Source organism: Selaginella moellendorffii, unplaced genomic scaffold (assembly GCF_000143415.4).
Source record: "Selaginella moellendorffii unplaced genomic scaffold, v1.0 SELMOscaffold_127, whole genome shotgun sequence".
Classification (NCBI taxonomy): Eukaryota; Viridiplantae; Streptophyta; class Lycopodiopsida; order Selaginellales; family Selaginellaceae; genus Selaginella; species Selaginella moellendorffii.
In genome coordinates this window covers 68481-85691 of record NW_003314388.1, presented here as the reverse complement: position 1 = coordinate 85691, position 17211 = coordinate 68481, and the positions used below count along the sequence as shown (strand labels likewise).

Here is a 17211-nt window from a genome sequence, read left to right as displayed (position 1 = left end):
GCCTAGGGCGTGAGCAAAATGGCGCGCGTCGATATTTCTCTCGGCTATGGCGCCCTCGACGGCCAGGTGCTAGGGTTTCTGGCCAGGGAGCTCATCGCCTTCGTCCTCTACATGCACCAGCAAATGCCGAGGTACAAGCAGTTTTCCTGTGTGATCTCATCATCATTTGATCGATCGCAGGACATTTGATCAGATGCAAATTGAGCTGCGAGGCATGGTGAGCTCACTCTTTCTTTGCAGAAGCCTTAGTACAGATGCAGGAAGGGAGTGTTCGTGACGAAACGACCCGCAAATCGCTCGGCAAGAACTTGCAAAGATTCGTCCGAAAGACAAAGAAGCTCCACAAGTTCTTGGATTGCGTCGAGAGGCTGATGGTGGCGGTAGAGAGCGCGATCAACAGCACTGCCCCAGGTGTTGTGGAGATTGTGCTTCTCATCGGATCCAACGTCGCGCGGCCACAGGTAGTTTACAGATTGAAGAACTTTGGAGAACTGTCGGATTCTTCGTCGTCGGCGGAGAAAACAAAGATCGATCTCAAGCAGCTCACGACAAAGGTACTACTTTTCTTCTTGTTTATTCTAAGAAATGGTCTCATCGCAGATGATTCGAGAGCTTCTGTCGAGTGGTATCACGGAGAAAGTCGCAGGTAGAGCTTTCGCAGTGACTTTTAAATCCATATTCTTGTTCTCATTCCTTTGGCAGGGCCGACGAAGCTATTTCTTCTTGTAAAAGCTTCCCCAGAGTTCATGCCAACACTGTCAGAGAACTTTCTTCCCAAAAGAGCATTTACGTGGAATTCCGCCAAGGTTCTTGCAAAAGTTTCCTCATGCCTTTGACAATTCTTTTTCCTTGTTTCTCGTGTAGGCATCTGAGATATCAATCGACTTCCTACGAGGAGAAAGCCTAGAAGAAGCTAACAGCGAGAAAATCTGGTACTGGAACTACTTTCGTAAAGTTCTTGTCCAAGCTTGCTGTAACTACAGGTTCCAATGCCGCCATTTTGTGAAAGGACAACCATCGTCCAAGGAGTTGTGCTGATCAGGCTCGACATATCAGCAACGTTCTCGATAAAAAATGTACATCCCTTTTCACCAATTTGCTAACTGGCTAGTGACATTCTTCTCTCTGTGATGATACTCGGTGGACAGTACTCGCTTAGAGCTCAGTGACGCAGGTTCTCCAAGCCAAGAGTCGTATAGAGATTTTACAATGGGGTTATCAAAGGGATCCTTCATCTCTACCTGCAATCCCAAACAGAGATTTGAGCAAAAGAATATAAAGCATGAAAAGGAAGTACCTCTTGCAAGTAAGCGCTCTCCAGATTTTGGATGAGCTCCTTGGCAGACTGTCCTTCCTTTGGTTTGATTTGTCCACCACCATTCAAGCACCCCGAAGGACATGCCATGATCTCTACGTACTGGTACTCGCATTTCTTTAGCCGGATCTTGCGTACGAGGTTCTGAATGTTTCGAAAGCCATATGCAAGAGCAAATTTCAATCGAACCTCTCCATCCACCTGGGAGCCTGAACGTTAGATCGAAGCGATTGAGGAATAAAGAAACGGCACAAACCTCCAGCTTGACTTCCCGAAAGTCGGCATTTCTGACAACTTGAAACTCCACGCGATCAGGCTCTGCTCCAAAGAGGTGCTTCGCGGCGTATTTAAACACACACTCGGCGTATCCTCCAGAGCCGCCGGGAACACCGTACAAATGGCCTTGTTCGTCTACATTTGTAAGACTGCACTACGAGACATGAGAGCTTTGTCGAGAAGAAGAAAAAAACGTAGTGAAATGGAACTTACAGTTTGTCCAGTGGCTGCTCCTCAAGTGACATGAAGTCAATATCTCTAGACTGTGAAGAGAAACAATTCAGTATGTTCATAAAAAGGACCTCTTATCAAAGACTCACTTGAAGAAGATCCAAAATTTCTCCCGAGGTTAGCACTGAATCAACTTCCGCAAGGCCAGAGGCCCCGTTCTCTAGAGCGAATATAAAGTCGTCCCGAGAAGCTTCCAGCTTCTTGTCATAACAAGGCATCACTGTAACATGATATACATCCTCCGGTCTAGAACAACGAAAAGAAAACCAAAAGTAAGATTACGAGATCTCCGGTCTCGAAAGCCACGAACCTGAGGCCCAAAGCATAACACGCATGCCGCTTTAACACAGCACCCATAGCCTGCTGTGGACTCTTTACTCTACTAATGTAAGGAAGAATTTCTGCATCAAGCGTTTTCTCTGCGTAGCAAATCCATCCTAGAAAACCGGGGCGCGATAAGCACACAAGTGTGACAAGCTTTGAACAGCCTACCTGGACACGCAGAAGTCACCACAGGAAGTTGTCTCTCTTTGTAGCGATTAACGAACTCCACACACGATTCGATGAGGGATAAATCTCTGCTGCAGCTGGTGTCAAAGACGGCTTTGACACCGAGAGATTTGAGAAAGCCTGTAAGTTTTCTGAAAACCTGTGACGCGTTACTAGGCTAGGAGAAATTCTCCGACTTGGACTTACTTGAAGTTGCGACAAGCCGTAGTAAGCTGCCAGTGATGCTCTCGACTGTGGAGATAGCGAGACGATCACACTCTTGCCGCTGTCCGAGAGACGATTTAGAAACTCTTCGATGCTTTGATGCTCCAGCATCACGGTCTCGGCCGACGTGATACAGCCACTGCGCAAAGAAAAACACATATGTAAAAACGAAAGCAAGAGCTTTGGATCCACACCTGCAAGCTAAGCAATCGTGAAGCGTCACTTTGACTGGCTTCTCCACGGCTACATTTTTCGTTTGATCGAAGCTGGAAGGAACTCGCGAGTGAATTTTGACGCTTCCACCGTCATCCTGTGCGAAACGAAAAATCCGTGAAATTCTAGTGGAATTTCTTATAGCACCATAGCTCACCTCGATCTTCTTGCTGTTGAGCGATACGACGCAAGCCTGCGATGGCGCGATGAAGTCGTTGAGATCCGCGAGCTTCAAGGCGGTGGAGAAGCCCATTGTGACTGATAAACCCTAAAAACAGAGAGAAGAAATAAGGGTTCTAAGCTAGGGAGAAGTTATTTGCCGGCAAAATGCTATCGGCTCCTACTACTGCTTGGAGGATCTGTGCTTGCCCTCTCCGACGATGCCGTGATCTTCGCCCGCGGCGGGAAAAATTGAGCTGGAGAATCTTGCGCGCTTCTAGGGATGGGAATGTGGGCAGTGTTCCATTTCCATCGGATTACATTGAGATGGTCAAACAGGTATCTCTTGGAAATCTTTTGTTCTAGGCCGGGAGAGAGATTTTCTCATGAGTTGTTTACTTGAAAGGCACAAGACGCTTGTCAGGCTGCTCTTGACGACTCCAAGAAACTTCTGGTATGGAATTCTTCTCTTTGCTCTTTTCTTTGATGTTCTTCCTAGGAAGTTGAAGTTCCACCGGCTGGACTCAACACCGTTTCAGGTGATTGATCTGAAACTCGCTAGTTTCTGTGACAAGTGTAAGAATCTTTTGTTCTCTTTTCGATTTCTTCTGCTCTATTCATGTGGGACTTTCTTACAGGAGACGAAGAGGGTGGTATTGAGATGAACATAAGCATGGAAATTGTCCAGAAATTCTGTGCTGGGATGTTCACCGGGGAGAAGGCTCCACGGACTCGAGTGGTGAGTTTCACGTAGCAAGGAAGAAAGAAGATGAAACTTGGATTTGATGTGTAGTTTTTTCCGGAGCTGGCCGAGATGAACATAGCCAAGAGCGGCGTGTTTGATGGAAGCATGTATAAGCTGGACTACTTGACGAAACCATCGCCGTGGGATGATATTGGACTCGGCAAGAAGGTGAAAATGTCCGAGCGCACAAGACCAACAGATGCAACGTTTGTTGTGGCGTATCCATTCTTCAACCCCAATGGTCTGATGATTTTTTTAATAATTTTTTTGCTTATACTTTTCTCTATTCTTCTCTATTCTTTGTTTTCTAGAAATGCTTGCGGTTGAAGAGCTCTACAGAGAGTCTGCGAAGGAAAGTGGATGCCCGATAATAGTTATCAACGGAGATCTGGACAAGATCCGAAACGGGTGTATCCTTAAAGACCTTTCAATATTTTGGTTTGCCTTAGCGAGCTTTTTTCTCAGATTATCCGCCGTTTTTCTATCCGAAACTAGGGGCTCTCGCCAAGACTTTCCTTCCGGACTTCGAGACTGTTTATTACATACACAACTTCAAGGGACGATTTGCAGGGACGCTATTCAGGTAAGTGTCACTGCTTAGGATTTCTATGTTTTGTGTTGGTAACTTGTGATTCTGACGAGTTTTTTTGCAGAGCTTATCCCGGGCCTTGGCAAGTTCTCAGATCCGTAGAGGGAGAAATGGTTTGCATTCACTCACAGGAAACCATGCCTTCTCTGAAAACAGTCGCGCTTGAGATACTGCCGTTCCAATATGGAGTATCCGAACGTGTGTGACAGATGTGTATATTGACGAGAGGGCGATTTGATAGCTTCCCTTTCGTGCTATGGAAGGCCTTTACAAGGAAATTATCAGCATTGGCCTCGAAGCCGTGCAAGATCTTCCCGCTGGGAACAAAAATGCTGACGATTCGCCCTGAGAATTCGGGAAAGCCCTCGTACTAAGCATCATGAGGTGAGGTTTTTCTTTAGAGTGTATCGGGGCTGTGTTCTTAGTGGCGTTGTCTTCCAGGCACGATGAATACAAGCAAGCGAGAACTACTCCGACCCGAAGTTTTTGAAAGCTAAGGTTCAACACTGTTAAACAATTCGAAGAAGAGATCACGAAAAAACAAAGAGAAATAATCGGTCTGCAAACATTTGATCCAATTCACAGTCTCCAGTGATGATGTAGTTGATAATTTCAATCCACTAGTGCGACACGTTTCGTTTGCTCCAGGTAAGATGGCCTGAATTTAGGCCTTAAACGTTGGATAGTTATTTTAATGAAATGACATTGCTATGGCCGTGCTAATCCACTTCCATTGCCGACGATTCCAGTAGCATCGCCCAGATGCCCGTCTTGTCGCCAATGCCGCGTCCTCGTCCAAGCGCAAGAGGGACTTCTCGGTGGAGCTTTGGAGGCCACCGCGGCCGCTCCCATCGCTATGACATCCATGATGAGCTCCTACAACACAATTGCGATTCTCGAGGTGGCCAGAGATTCGCCCGGTGAATTTGAGGGACCTAGATTGCTGCTGCTGGATCAAACAGGTAAACAATCTCAGCTCATTTGGTTCTTGAGAGCTTTACGACCCAATGTAGGAAATGTGGATTCTGTGTGGGTCGGTTCATACTGGGTATATAACTTCCTGTCTTGAGGAGTGAAAAGAAAGTTTATATTCTTTGTTTGATTGAAGGACGAGTTCTCCTCGCTTCCACCGATCATTCCCAGTAGTAAGAGCTGTTGATTTTCTTCCTAGCTCTCCCGGTTAGCTTCCTAGAGTTCCTTGTTATTTGGTCATCAGGGAGGTGGTACTGCAGCTCGATTGCTGCTCCACTTCTGGCCGGAGCGAGAATTGAGAGAATCGTGAGTAACTCTTGGACTTCTCTGTAGTAAAAGCTCAATGTTGGAAACAGAAATCTGACAAGCGAGATAAATCCCTTGCCTTGTCAATTAGCTGCGAGCTTCAACATACATCCTTTGCCCATCCATTGTCGCTCCCATCTTTTCACCGTCGCGGTCACTGCCCAGAAGAGAAGGCACAAACAAACACGGTGGACAATTCACATCGCTCTCGGGTACAAATGATCCTGAGGATCGGTGCAATCTGTCCCTTTCATCTTTCAACCTCACTTTTCTACAGGAATTGTCGCTCAAATGGCGATGTTCTGACAGTTCAGGGAGGTGAGAAAATAGTTTTAGTCTTGATCTATTTCTGATTCTCCCTTAACGGGCTGTGGCTTGCCCATTAACTTGATCCAATTGTTGGCAGCCGTCAGATCGAGTCAGGTTCTCTACGAGAACGTGGCTGACAACTGCTAGGTTCTTCAGAACCCAGCTGCCAGCTGCCAGGTTCTAGAGAACCCTTTCATCCTCCAATAACATTATTCCATGTGTCTGTTAATGGTCTCGCCACAGCTTGTTAAGGCCGTTCCCGGGCACGGGCTCGCTCATTCCCTCCAGAATGTGCTTGCCCTACCCGGGAACTGCATCTTCCAGGCAGAGACATGGTTTAAAGACTGCGACCCAGGGGCCGGATCAGACAACTGTGTGGAAGAACAAAGACATGAGTCCCCAATTAATGGCGAGAACCACGTCCTTTATACAAGAGGAAAGACTTTGTTTCTCCATTTGCTAATATTTGAAGCACTTACGAGTTAACTGGTGGAAGCTTGATCAAGTGGAGAGATTGCGAAAAGGGACACTGCAGTCGAAGCCTTTCATCTAGTGAGCTCCTTGTCTCTACTCTTTTCACTTTTTCATTGTCCATCCATCTCTTTGTTTCTTGTAGGCTGCTGAACCTTTAGTCAAGGATTCTATATATTTGGAACTTGGGGCCCCAAAACTTAGTACACATGATGATGGCTCTCAAGTGCAAAGCTGGTGTTGAAGCGTGCATCATGAACAAGGTGTAGCGGTGTAGGAGTAAGATTAGGAAAGCCATGGGAGAAATGGGCCATTACCATTTGTACTTGTGAGCAAGGACTTGATGAAATAAAAGCATCATCTCCTTGGAATGTATTCATTGATATCCTTCGATAAAGAATCGCTCTTGGCAGGGTACGGCATCTACTTCCTGTCTGGAGAGGAGTCCCACAAAGGGATGGGCATGGCGGTACAAGTCCCACAGGAGAACAGCTGGTGCAAAACGGGAGCCCTATCGTCGACAATCTCCACTCAACATGGAGCTTCTTGCGATACATGATTGCATCTCGGCCGTATAGTTGTACAAGGCTCAAGGTTATTGGTAGTCCAATAAGCTGAATATCTACACGTACAGTTTACAATTGCTTACCCTATTGCAATTTGTCCAATGCAGGCTTGACCACCTTGACTGGGCGAGATATTATTCTCATATACCTTAAAGCTAGCATAGTTCATAATTGAATCACTTTTTAAGGACAAGTTAAAGCTCAACCTCTACTAAGTAATCTCATCTAAAACACAACTAACTCAACTTGCCACTCAGTTTATTTGAACGCCAATACAATTGCTAATTAACAATTGTACAAATGTTAATAACAAAAAGCTACAACCAAATTATCAACAGTATCTTTATCAAGACCAATGAAAGTCAATATCAATCATATGGAAAGACATCTCATTTCACTCGAATTTCAATAGCAATAGTGTCAACGACAAGGCACCCTTTTAATGCCATCAACATCACAAAGCTAGTAAAAAGCAAGAGTGAATTACCACTCAAAACTCTTTAACAACTAAGTTAGCTAAAGTTGAAGATACTTTAGTTAGTATTTGAGATTAATCCTTCAACAATATTCAGTTTCAAATAACATATTATCAAGGAGTGATTCACCACATCTAAGATTCCATGAAATCCAACACCATGGACTAAACACAACCAAAGGATATCGACAGAGGTAGAGTTGACATGCTAACATGGAAAACCTTTGTAAGTCTAACAACACGATCGTCTACAACACCAATCAGTAAAACAAGCCTATCACTACAAAATCATTATCAAGCAAAGCAAGTGTTAATAGTCTTTGACGAAGTTTACAAGTAATCACTAGTCACAAAGCAACTAACAATCATTCTTCAACTTGCCTTCACAAGACCCAAACACTAAACTCTCATCATTGAGTCATACACTTGTCCAACATAAATGTAATACCTTAGATACAAAATAAAGGTTCATAGACAAACATGATCTAAATGACCACTCGAATCTAGCTCAACCATAATAAGCTCACCAACACATCTAGTCAATATCTCTGAGCATGCCTTGAAGAGGCTATCTATGCATGATCAACACTCAGTCGAAACTAAAGTGAAGATCATGAGATGGACTCATATTGGTACATAACCTCCTCATAAACAAAGCTATAGTATGGGTACCAACATCTTAACTTCAAATAACTAAGTTGGACATCATTATTCTCAGCCAAAGTACAAGACTACCAAGACCAAGTCAAGATCAATGAGAGCTCACTACTCTCATAGAGTGTAACAAAATGCAAAATGCAACCTACCACCAAGCACAATGCTATGAAAGAAAGGTGTAAGGGTCACCTTTCTAGAAAAGTGCAATAGACACTCTTCTACACCAATTCTAAACTTTATCTAACTCAATTGCCTTAACCCCAAAGGTTAGCGTCTTTTTCGGTTTACATCATACAAACTACCTACTAAGGTTTAAGCTAACCGAAGTCAACTTCAACCCCTTCACTAACTTGTACTCGCTTATGAAAACAAAATGGTTTTTGAGCAAAGTGATCAACAGATTAGTCATTGGAAAAGTTTAATAAAATTTGTGAAAATTTTCCATCCTAGAGAAAGAATGACTCTTAGTCTAACAATGCAAACTTTCAAGACTCAACCAACTTCTTCCTATTAACAACTTCACAAAGGTTTACCTTAACACAAATTTTTATGACCCAACAGTATGTCTAAACATCGAACATTTTTGCTCATTTTCTGACATCCAACACTGACATTCGCAAAATGCAAAATGAACATCCAAGGCTTGATCACAAAGACCATATCTTCAAATATCCATATTGCACTAACACTCTTTTTCAACCATTTTCAAAATCCAATGTGAAGCCAAAACACTTGTCAGGAATCCCCCAATTCTTGCCACATTCCTGACTCTCGCCGGATTCCTGACCTGCAGACCACATTCCTGACTCTCGAGACACTTCTCTATTCCTGACTCTCGAGACACTTCCCTATTCCTGACTCTCGAGACACTTCCCGATTCCTGAGTCTCGAGCCACATTCCTGATGATGATGTGGCACCTCCTCGACCTCAGCTGTATTTAGGCTGTCCTCGATCCAAGAGTGGTGGAGCTTCATCAACCTATAGTATATATAGGTTAGCCTTGTTCCATTTCTCCACAATCTGAATCAACACCAGTCTAAGGCCTCTTCTTTGTTTTCACTAGCTTTTTCTCTTTGTCTTTAGCATTTTCCAGTCTTGATCTTGTTGGGGGTCTTGACAGTTTGATTCAGATTGTGTTTTTTGCTTTTTTTTTAGCTTGTTTTGATTATTTGATTGCCTTTGTCTTTTCCCCCCTTTCTTTTCTTTCTTCTTGCCAATGGAGTCTCCAAGCCATCCTGATTTCTTTGCCGAAGTCCTTGCAAAAATCCAGTCTGAGAATACCGAGCTGAAGGCGACCCTTCTTCGCATGCAGCAGGAGCTTGCTTCACTTTCGGCTCAAGGATCCAGCAAAGTTCCTGAACCGAAGGTGAGTTTCCCGGCGAAATTTTCAGGCAAGCGTTCGGAGCTTCGTGGATTTTTGAATCAAATGGAGCTGATCTTTGCACTTCAACATCGGCGGTACCCCACTCCCGAGTCTCAAATCGGCGCGATTGGGACGTTGCTCGAGGGTGCAGCTTTGTCATGGTTTTCTCCTCTTCTGGAGAAGAGCATGAAAGGGGTCGTGGTTCCGGAGCTGATGGATCTTCAATTGTTCAAAGAGAAGCTCGAAGCATGTTTTGGCGAGACGGATCGGGTTCGGGCTGCTACCACAAAGATGAGACGTCTCTCTCAGGGGTCTCGTCCTGCCTCGATCTACGCTGCAGAGTTCCAACTCCTTGCCTTGGACACTCAGTGGGATGAGCGGGCCCTGATTGACCAATTTCGTTTCGGCCTCAACAACGGTGTCAAGGATTTGTTGCTCACCATGGAGGATCCCAAGGACCTGTCGGACGCCATCAACAAAGCTGTTCGATGTGACAATCGTCTCTTTGAACGTCGTCAGGAAAGTTGCCGCGCCGCTGTTTTTCCGTCCCAGACTCAGGAATCCCAGCTTGAGTCTTCGGGGCATAGTCCTGAACCTACTGCTCCGGTCCCGATGGATATTTCTGGTACTCCCCGACTCATTAGAGGGAAGTTGAGTCCTGCTGAGAGGCAACGTCGAATATCTCATAATCTTTGCCTCTACTGTGCTGATCCTAATCACAAAGCAGCTGTGTGTCCCAGGAAGCCTCCCCGATTGCTCGAGTTCACTCTGCCTCAAAGTCCACCACTGTTGCAGTCGGGAAACGACCCTGTCCAAACAGAGTAGGAGCTGTCTGTTTGGACTCCCCAAATAAAAATCACTTTTCTTCCTTATCAAGCTCCTCACCACCTTTCATCAAAGCCACCACCAATTCCCGCAACTTCCGCGTCCCATGTCTCCTTTCTTTCACCGGACAATCAGGACTCAAGGCTTTGGCGCTACTAGACTCGGGTGCAACTTCCTGCTTCATGGACACGGACTTTGCTGCCCGACATCACGTTCCTCTTTCTCCTACCATATGGGATCTGAGGGTTGAAGGCATCGGCGGGCATTTTGTGTCTCCATCTTCTGGACTTAGGGAAATGTTGCCCGTTCGAGTACACATCGGGTCCACCGTCACCGATATCGCCTTCAACATCATCAACAGCAAGTCTTCCTCTGTGGTGCTCGGTCTTCCTTGGTTCCAACTACATCAGCCTCAGATTTGTTGGAAGGACTTACAGCTCATCTCTCCCACATCACCATCTCCCACGGCTTCCCCTGGTGTTCATCGAGTCCGAATCAGGAAAAGTTCCCTAAACTCAAGTCGGGGTTCTGTTCCTGACTCTACGCAGTTTTCATCCTCTTCTTTTTTCTCTCTTCCATATTACACTGGACAGTATCCTCGTCTCATCATTCCATTTAGTCGGTACTCCTCCTCCTATCTCCACAATCACTATGAAAGAACTCCTTCATGAAGAACCTCTTTTTCTTTTTGCTTTGCATGTTTCTCCTGTCAGTCTTCCTGAGAAGTATCATGATTTTGGGGATGTGTTTGACAAGAAAAAAGCTAGTGTACTGCCTGTTCATCGGCCTTATGATTGTCCCATTGATTTACAGGAAGGAGCGTCACCTCCGTGGGGGCCTATCTACGGGTTATCCCCGTCCGAGCTTAAGGCCCTCAAAGAGTACGTGGATGAGAACCTTGCCTCGGGCTACATTCAGCATTCGCAGTCCCCGGCTGGAGCGTCTGTCTTCTTTGTCAAGAAGAAGGATGGGAGCTTGCGGCTAGTCATCGACTACCGAGGTTTGAACAAGGTGACTGTTCGGAACCGTTATCCACTGCCCCTGATCTCGGACCTGTTAGAACGCCTCAGCGGTGCCCGCTTCTTCACCAAGATCGACCTCCGTGGAGCATACAACCTGATCCGGATCCGGCCTGGTGATGAATGGAAGACTGCGTTCCGAACCCGCTATGGCCACTTCGAGTACACTGTCATGCCATTTGGCTTGACAAATGCTCCAGCGGTTTTCCAACACATGGCGAACGATGTTTTTCGGGAGTTTCTTGATCAGATGGTGATCGTCTACCTCGATGACATCCTCATCTACTCAAAAACTCAGGAGGAGCATGACGAACATGTTCGCAAGGTGCTAGCGAAGCTGCGAGAACACGGCCTATACGCGAAGCTTGAGAAATGTTCCTTTGATCAGTAGTCTGTGGAGTTCCTTGGGTACATTGTCACTCCTGAGGGTATCACGATGGATCCTGCAAAAGTCAAGACTATTCTCGAATGGGAGCCTCCACAATCAATGTCAGACGTTCAGGTTTTCCTTGGCTTCGCCAACTTCTACCGCAAATTCATTGATCACTACTCTGACATTGTCCTTCCTCTCACACATCTCACTCGCAAGGATGTTTCCTTCTCTTGGTCTGCTGCTGCCCAGCAGGCTTTCGACACACTCAAGGCGGCCTTCAGTTCTGCTCCTGTCTTGATCCATGCTGATTCCTCACAACCTTTCTTCATCGAGGCTGACGCCTCCGACTTTGCCATTGGTGCTGTGCTATCTCAACTCGGAGCGGATCACAAACTTCATCCGGTCGCTTTCCATTCTCGGAAATTCCAGCCTGCGGAGATCAATTACGAAATCCACGACAAGGAGCTTCTTGCCATCGTGGATTCCTTTGGAGAGTGGCGCCGTTTCTTGGAGGGGGCGAGCCATCAAACAACAGTCTGGACGGATCACAAAAATCTCGAGTACTTTGCCACTTCCCGAGTTTTAAGCCGTCGTCAAGCAAGGTGGGCACAATTCCTGAGTCGGTTTGACTTTGTTATCAAGTACAGACCTGGAAAGTTTCAAGGCCTTCCTGATGCTCTTTCAAGGCGCTCCTATCTCAGTCTCAGGCCTGGTAATCCTGCCTTCGATCAACAGGATCAAGTTATCCTCGGTCCTGATCGGCTTCAAGTTATGGCAATTTCCCTGGCCCCTCAGGACTCCTCCTTGATGGATGCAATCAGAAACGATCTTCAATCCGATGATCTCGCTAGCGACATTTTTCCCCATCTTCAGGCTGGACACCCAGTGACTCCCGACTGCCGGCGATTTGACGAGTTCGAGTTCTTAGATGGCTTATTGTACCGTGGGGAGCAGCTTTACGTTCCTGAAGGTGATGCTCGAAGGTTGATTCTGATGGCGTGCCACGATAGCCCGGCTGCTGGTCACTTCGGCATTGCGAAAACCTATGAGCTAGTTGCACGGGACTTTTGGTGGCCTCACATGGACGACTACATCAAAGCTTTTGTTACCTCCTGTGACACTTGTGCCCGGAATAAGGTACCTCGCCACCTTCCTTCAGGTTTGCTTCGTTCCCTTCCGGTCCCTTCAGGTCCTTGGGAATCCATCTCCATGGATTTCTTGAGTGATCTTCCGAGTTCTGGAGGCTTCAACAGCATTTTAGTCGTGGTGGATCGCTTCACAAAGATGGCGCACTTCTTGCCATGTACCAAGGAGTTTTCGGGCGAGGACATGGCAAAACTGGTATTCAGGGAAATTTTCCGACTTCATGGGATTCCTATAGATGTGGTTTCGGATCGGGGGCCTCAGTTCATCTCTCATTTCTGGCAACGGTTTTTGCAGTTGCTTGGAGTGAAGGCCAACCTCTCTTCGGCATATCATCCTCAAATTGATGGGCAGTCCGAGCGAACGATTCAGACATTGGAACAGTTCTTGAGGTGCTTCATCAACTATCATCAGGATAACTGGTTCGATATCCTTCCCCTTGCTGAGTTCTCCTATAACAACTCTGTTCACTCCTCTCTTCGAGTTTCCCCCTTCTTTGCGAACTCTGGCCGAAATCCCCGATTCAATCTCTCACTTCCTTCTCCATCTGAATCCTCTCGTTCAAATCCCCGCTCTGAATCATTTCTCTCCAACCTTCAGGAAATCCACAACTCCATCTCCTTCCACCTCCATCGTGCTCAGGAATCTCATAAAACATTTGCCAATGTCCATCGTCAGGATTGTCCCCCTTACAATATCGGGGATAAAGTCTGGCTCCTCAGGCGAAATATCTCCACCACCAGGCCCTGTCCAAAACTCGATTTCAAACGCCTTGGTCCTTTCCCTATCACTGCCATCATTAATCCTGTCACTTATCGCCTTGCACTTCCCTCCTCATATCAAATTCACCCCGTTTTTCACTCCTCTCTCCTTGCGCCTTATATTCCCAGTCCTATTCCAAATCGGGTCATTCCTCCGCCTCCACCAGTGCAGCTCGAGGATGGGTCTGAGTACGAGGTTCAGGACATCCTTGATTCCAAGATTTCACGATCTAAACTCTACTATTTGGTGGACTGGAAGGGTTACGGACCTGAGGAACGCACTTGGGAACCTGCGGACAACCTGATTCATTCTCCTGACCTTGTTCAGGACTTCCACCGCCGCTATCCTTCTCGTCCCAGTCCTCATTCTTTTTCTCCATCTCCCATCCCTCGCCGCTCATCTCATCCTCCTCTTCGTTCTCGTTCACATCCTCGTTCCACTCGTTCTTGAGGAGGGGGTGCTGTCAGGAATCCCCCAATTCTTGCCACATTCCTGACTCTCGCCGGATTCCTGACCTGCAGACCACATTCCTGACTCTCGAGACACTTCTCTATTCCTGACTCTCGAGACACTTCCCTATTCCTGACTCTCGAGACACTTCCCGATTCCTGAGTCTCGAGCCACATTCCTGATGATGATGTGGCACCTCCTCGACCTCAGCTGTATTTAGGCTGTCCTCGATCCAAGAGTGGTGGAGCTTCATCAACCTATAGTATATATAGGTTAGCCTTGTTCCATTTCTCCACAATCTGAATCAACACCAGTCTAAGGCCTCTTCTTTGTTTTCACTAGCTTTTTCTCTTTGTCTTTAGCATTTTCCAGTCTTGATCTTGTTGGGGGTCTTGACAACACTAACAAGAAAAACAACATGAAAAATCAAGGTCTAAGGGAAATTCCTCATCATTTGAAACAATAATGTCACTTTCACTAACACAAGTGCTAGCATTGTTAATGCCTCAACTACATATGTTCTCCATCCAATAATCTATTCTAAGTGCAATGAATTCATCGACAAGCTATAGCAAGTGAATGCTATAACCCTTTCCTACATCTCAATGGGCAAACCCTCAAGGAAATAAGGTATTAACTCAAGCTTAGCATAATGGACCACCATCAAGAATCCAATCAAAGCTACTATAATACTGCTACATGCAACTAGACTAACTTCACTATCAACCACATTGGGGTTGATCATTGTGTAACTAAGAAACTTCGTAAACACATTGCTCATTATTACATATATATGATATAAAAATCACAATGTCTTGATCATCAATCAAGCAACACCACGAGCAATGCCGATGTCATTACTTCAAAGGTTTATATAAGTATCAAATGTGAACTTAATTCAACAAAATGCAACATAAATACCACACTCCACCAATAGAGACTTACAACACCCAACACCATTAACTTTTGTTCACAATACGAACAAGCTCATACAACTGTTTATCCAAACAAACTCAAAACTAATCCAACACCAAGCTACTCAAGGAGCAATAGCAAGGTTCTCTAGAAACATTATAACCCAAGTCTTCAGTAACAAGCCTAGATAAAATGGTATAGCACTTCATCGTTATCCATCCCACAACTCACCATTTATAAGACAATCATCTCTAACATGCATCAAGATAGGGACTCTTGATTGCATAATATGAACACAAGCAATGAATTAACACTTTGTTGCAGATCATCTTTCCAAGAAGAGAAAATGATTTACGTATTTGATCCTTTGTCCCCAACGACTCTCTTTTCGGTCTCATCTTTGACCAAACCTTAAGGTTGCTTTCACACTGCCTTCAATTCGATCCAAGAAAAGTTTATAAGAGAGCACAGCAATGACTATTTGAACCAACAGACTAATCTCTATAATCTTGGTTGATCCACTTGTAATCATGCTTAAGAAGGATCTATTAATATTGTGCTAAACAGCTATGGACTAGCGTATTTGCCACTTGTAGCAAACCTAGGGAAGGTTTACTTTTTCCCATAGTACATGAATCAACTCATGGAACCACCAATAGGCTAACATTAATCCTGCCAACTCAAAATGTAACCTTGAGTTGCTAATGTGCTTCACTCACGAGCCCAAGCACAAATTCGTGTTAAACAGAACATCTCAATCTATCTTATGAGCCCAAGAGCAAGGTCACATAATATTATACAAAAAGGTAACTAAACTTGTACCCAAGGAATGATTGCAAAGCTTTTGCACCCAAACGTGTACTCACTTGGATCATCGTTTTCATCTCTGCATATACAACAAGATTAGTTGCCTAATCTCATTAGATAGTACTCACTGAGACTCTAACTCTGATACCAAATGTAGCACATATGGTTTTTACCCTTTATCCTATAGTGATTTACTATAAGATAACCACGAAGCAGAACTTAAACCCTCTATATGCCACGTGTCATATGTTATGTATCACATGCCACGTATCCAAAGGATAGTGGTGTGGAACCTGATTTTTAGGGCTTTGGGCCATTGAACTAAGGAACGGTGCCAAACTCCCAAGTGTGGAGCCAAAAAGGAAAGGAACCAGACCATAGAGCAACTCTCGAGCATACAGCCTAAGGAGTGAAAGGACAAGAGTATAGAGTGACTTGGAATAGTCCTAAAGTACCTAACATCCCAATGCTAATATCAGTACGCAAAATGGAGCCAAATGGAGTTTGGCACTATTTCAGCATATTAGTGGCCTAATGTGAGGATATGGGTACTCCACCAGCTAGCATAGTGTGGAGTTTAGGAGTAGACCCACCCGCTTTAGGCTTTCACCCCAAGCCTCCCTTAGTACAAGGAGTTAATCTTTGAGACAAACTCAAAACTTACTAAATATAGAATGTCCTTAGATTGCAAATTTGGACACGGGATGAACAATATTATGTTTAAAACAATCTCTACATTCTGTAGATATGCCAAATGAGCAAATCTAGACACTTTTTATAATTAACATTTGGGACTGAAATTAGACTAACACAAAAGGCATGAGAACGAGGGTGTTTGGCAAACACAGTAAGCTATCATTTAGCAAATATTAAGGGACCAATATCAATATCACGGGGGTTCTTGATACTAGCAAGTGCAAGCCAATGACATAAGTTTCTCAAACCAGGCCGAGTATGCTCAGCAAGAAACACATAGAGTTCCTACCTTATGTTTATGTAATTTAAATGTATAGTCATTGACCAATTTCTCAACTAGCTCAAGTGGGAACTGATAACAGGTCTAGCAATACTGACCTCTTACCGTTGTGGCAGTAAGGAAAGAGTGTTCATAAGGACAGGTCGACAGGTAACTTTTGATACCTGAAGTCATATTCGTGACAAATATTTAAGGCTAAGCGTCCTTGGGTTTGAATAGTATTGGGCTCGATGACCTCCTAGGAAGTCCAAACTCATGAGCTTACACCTACGAGCCCAAGAGCAACCTCACATAATATGGTACAAAAAGGTAAGAAAATCCTTAGGTCATATAATATGGTACAAAAAAGTAACTAAATCCATACCCAATGAACGAATACGAAGTCTTAGCACCCAAACATATACCCATTTGGATCATTGTTTTCATTTCTGCATATGCAATGAGACTAGTTACTCAATCTCATTGGATAGTACTAGCTAAGACTCATCCTCTAATACTAAATGTAGCACACGTGGTTTTCACCCTTTATCCTATAGTGATTTACCATACATTAAGCATGCCAATGATTATGATGGAAGT

General features: G+C 44.8%; 3 protein-coding genes across 5 annotated transcripts; 2 read left to right on the top strand and 1 right to left on the bottom strand.

Moving 5' to 3' along the window:
* Position 1: 1 nt before the first annotated feature.
* On the top strand, positions 2–1126 carry LOC112343005. 2 transcript variants are annotated; one of them, XM_024665764.1, is made up of 7 exons: positions 2–131; positions 181–217; positions 261–554; positions 601–646; positions 703–806; positions 865–932; positions 984–1126. In XM_024665764.1, the coding sequence occupies exons 1-7, from the start codon at positions 19–21 to the stop codon at positions 1036–1038; spliced, it is 717 nt and encodes a 238-aa protein (XP_024521532.1). In that variant the 5' UTR covers positions 2–18; the 3' UTR covers positions 1039–1126. The 2 variants fall into 2 exon arrangements, with proteins under 2 accessions (XP_024521532.1, XP_024521531.1); XM_024665763.1 differs by having other exon boundaries at positions 865–1126.
* Positions 832–3039, bottom strand: LOC9650240 (protein NAR1). Its single transcript, XM_024665760.1, has 10 exons — positions 2907–3039; positions 2731–2846; positions 2519–2675; positions 2315–2471; positions 2133–2259; positions 1912–2068; positions 1805–1854; positions 1572–1740; positions 1298–1516; positions 832–1241 (listed from the first exon to the last, which is right to left on the bottom strand). The coding sequence occupies exons 1-10, from the start codon at positions 3000–3002 to the stop codon at positions 1089–1091; spliced, it is 1401 nt and encodes a 466-aa protein (XP_024521528.1). The 5' UTR covers positions 3003–3039; the 3' UTR covers positions 832–1088.
* LOC9650239 (protein LOW PSII ACCUMULATION 3, chloroplastic) lies at positions 3027–4572 on the top strand. 2 transcript variants are annotated; one of them, XM_002992001.2, is made up of 8 exons: positions 3027–3247; positions 3315–3362; positions 3408–3447; positions 3547–3647; positions 3702–3894; positions 3965–4063; positions 4119–4236; positions 4307–4572. In XM_002992001.2, the coding sequence occupies exons 1-8, from the start codon at positions 3077–3079 to the stop codon at positions 4446–4448; spliced, it is 912 nt and encodes a 303-aa protein (XP_002992047.1). In that variant the 5' UTR covers positions 3027–3076; the 3' UTR covers positions 4449–4572. The 2 variants fall into 2 exon arrangements, with proteins under 2 accessions (XP_002992047.1, XP_024521529.1); XM_024665761.1 differs by having other exon boundaries at positions 3965–4236.
* The last annotated feature ends 12639 nt before the right edge of the window (positions 4573–17211 follow it).

What these genes read in the sequence shown, in the direction of transcription:
- LOC9650239 (XM_024665761.1), top strand. Translation starts at nt 3,077, where the DNA reads ATGCTATCGGCTCCTACTACTGCTTGGAGGATCTGTGCTTGCCCTCTC. An exon ending in TGGACTCAACACCGTTTCAG is followed by an intron (nt 3,448 to 3,546) that starts GTGATTGATCTG and finishes ACTTTCTTACAG; the next exon opens with GAGACGAAGAGGGTGGTATT. An exon ending in TCCATTCTTCAACCCCAATG is followed by an intron (nt 3,895 to 3,964) that starts GTCTGATGATTT and finishes TTTGTTTTCTAG; the next exon opens with AAATGCTTGCGGTTGAAGAG.
- LOC112343005 (XM_024665763.1), top strand. Translation starts at nt 19, where the DNA reads ATGGCGCGCGTCGATATTTCTCTCGGCTATGGCGCCCTCGACGGCCAG. An exon ending in ATGCACCAGCAAATGCCGAG is followed by an intron (nt 132 to 180) that starts GTACAAGCAGTT and finishes GATCGATCGCAG; the next exon opens with GACATTTGATCAGATGCAAA. An exon ending in TCAAGCAGCTCACGACAAAG is followed by an intron (nt 555 to 600) that starts GTACTACTTTTC and finishes GTCTCATCGCAG; the next exon opens with ATGATTCGAGAGCTTCTGTC.
- LOC9650240 (XM_024665760.1), bottom strand. Translation starts at nt 3,002, where the DNA reads ATGGGCTTCTCCACCGCCTTGAAGCTCGCGGATCTCAACGACTTCATC. An exon ending in GGTGACTTCTGCGTGTCCAG is followed by an intron (nt 2,260 to 2,314) that starts GTAGGCTGTTCA and finishes CCGGTTTTCTAG; the next exon opens with GATGGATTTGCTACGCAGAG. An exon ending in AGAGCGCTTACTTGCAAGAG is followed by an intron (nt 1,242 to 1,297) that starts GTACTTCCTTTT and finishes TTGGGATTGCAG; the next exon opens with GTAGAGATGAAGGATCCCTT.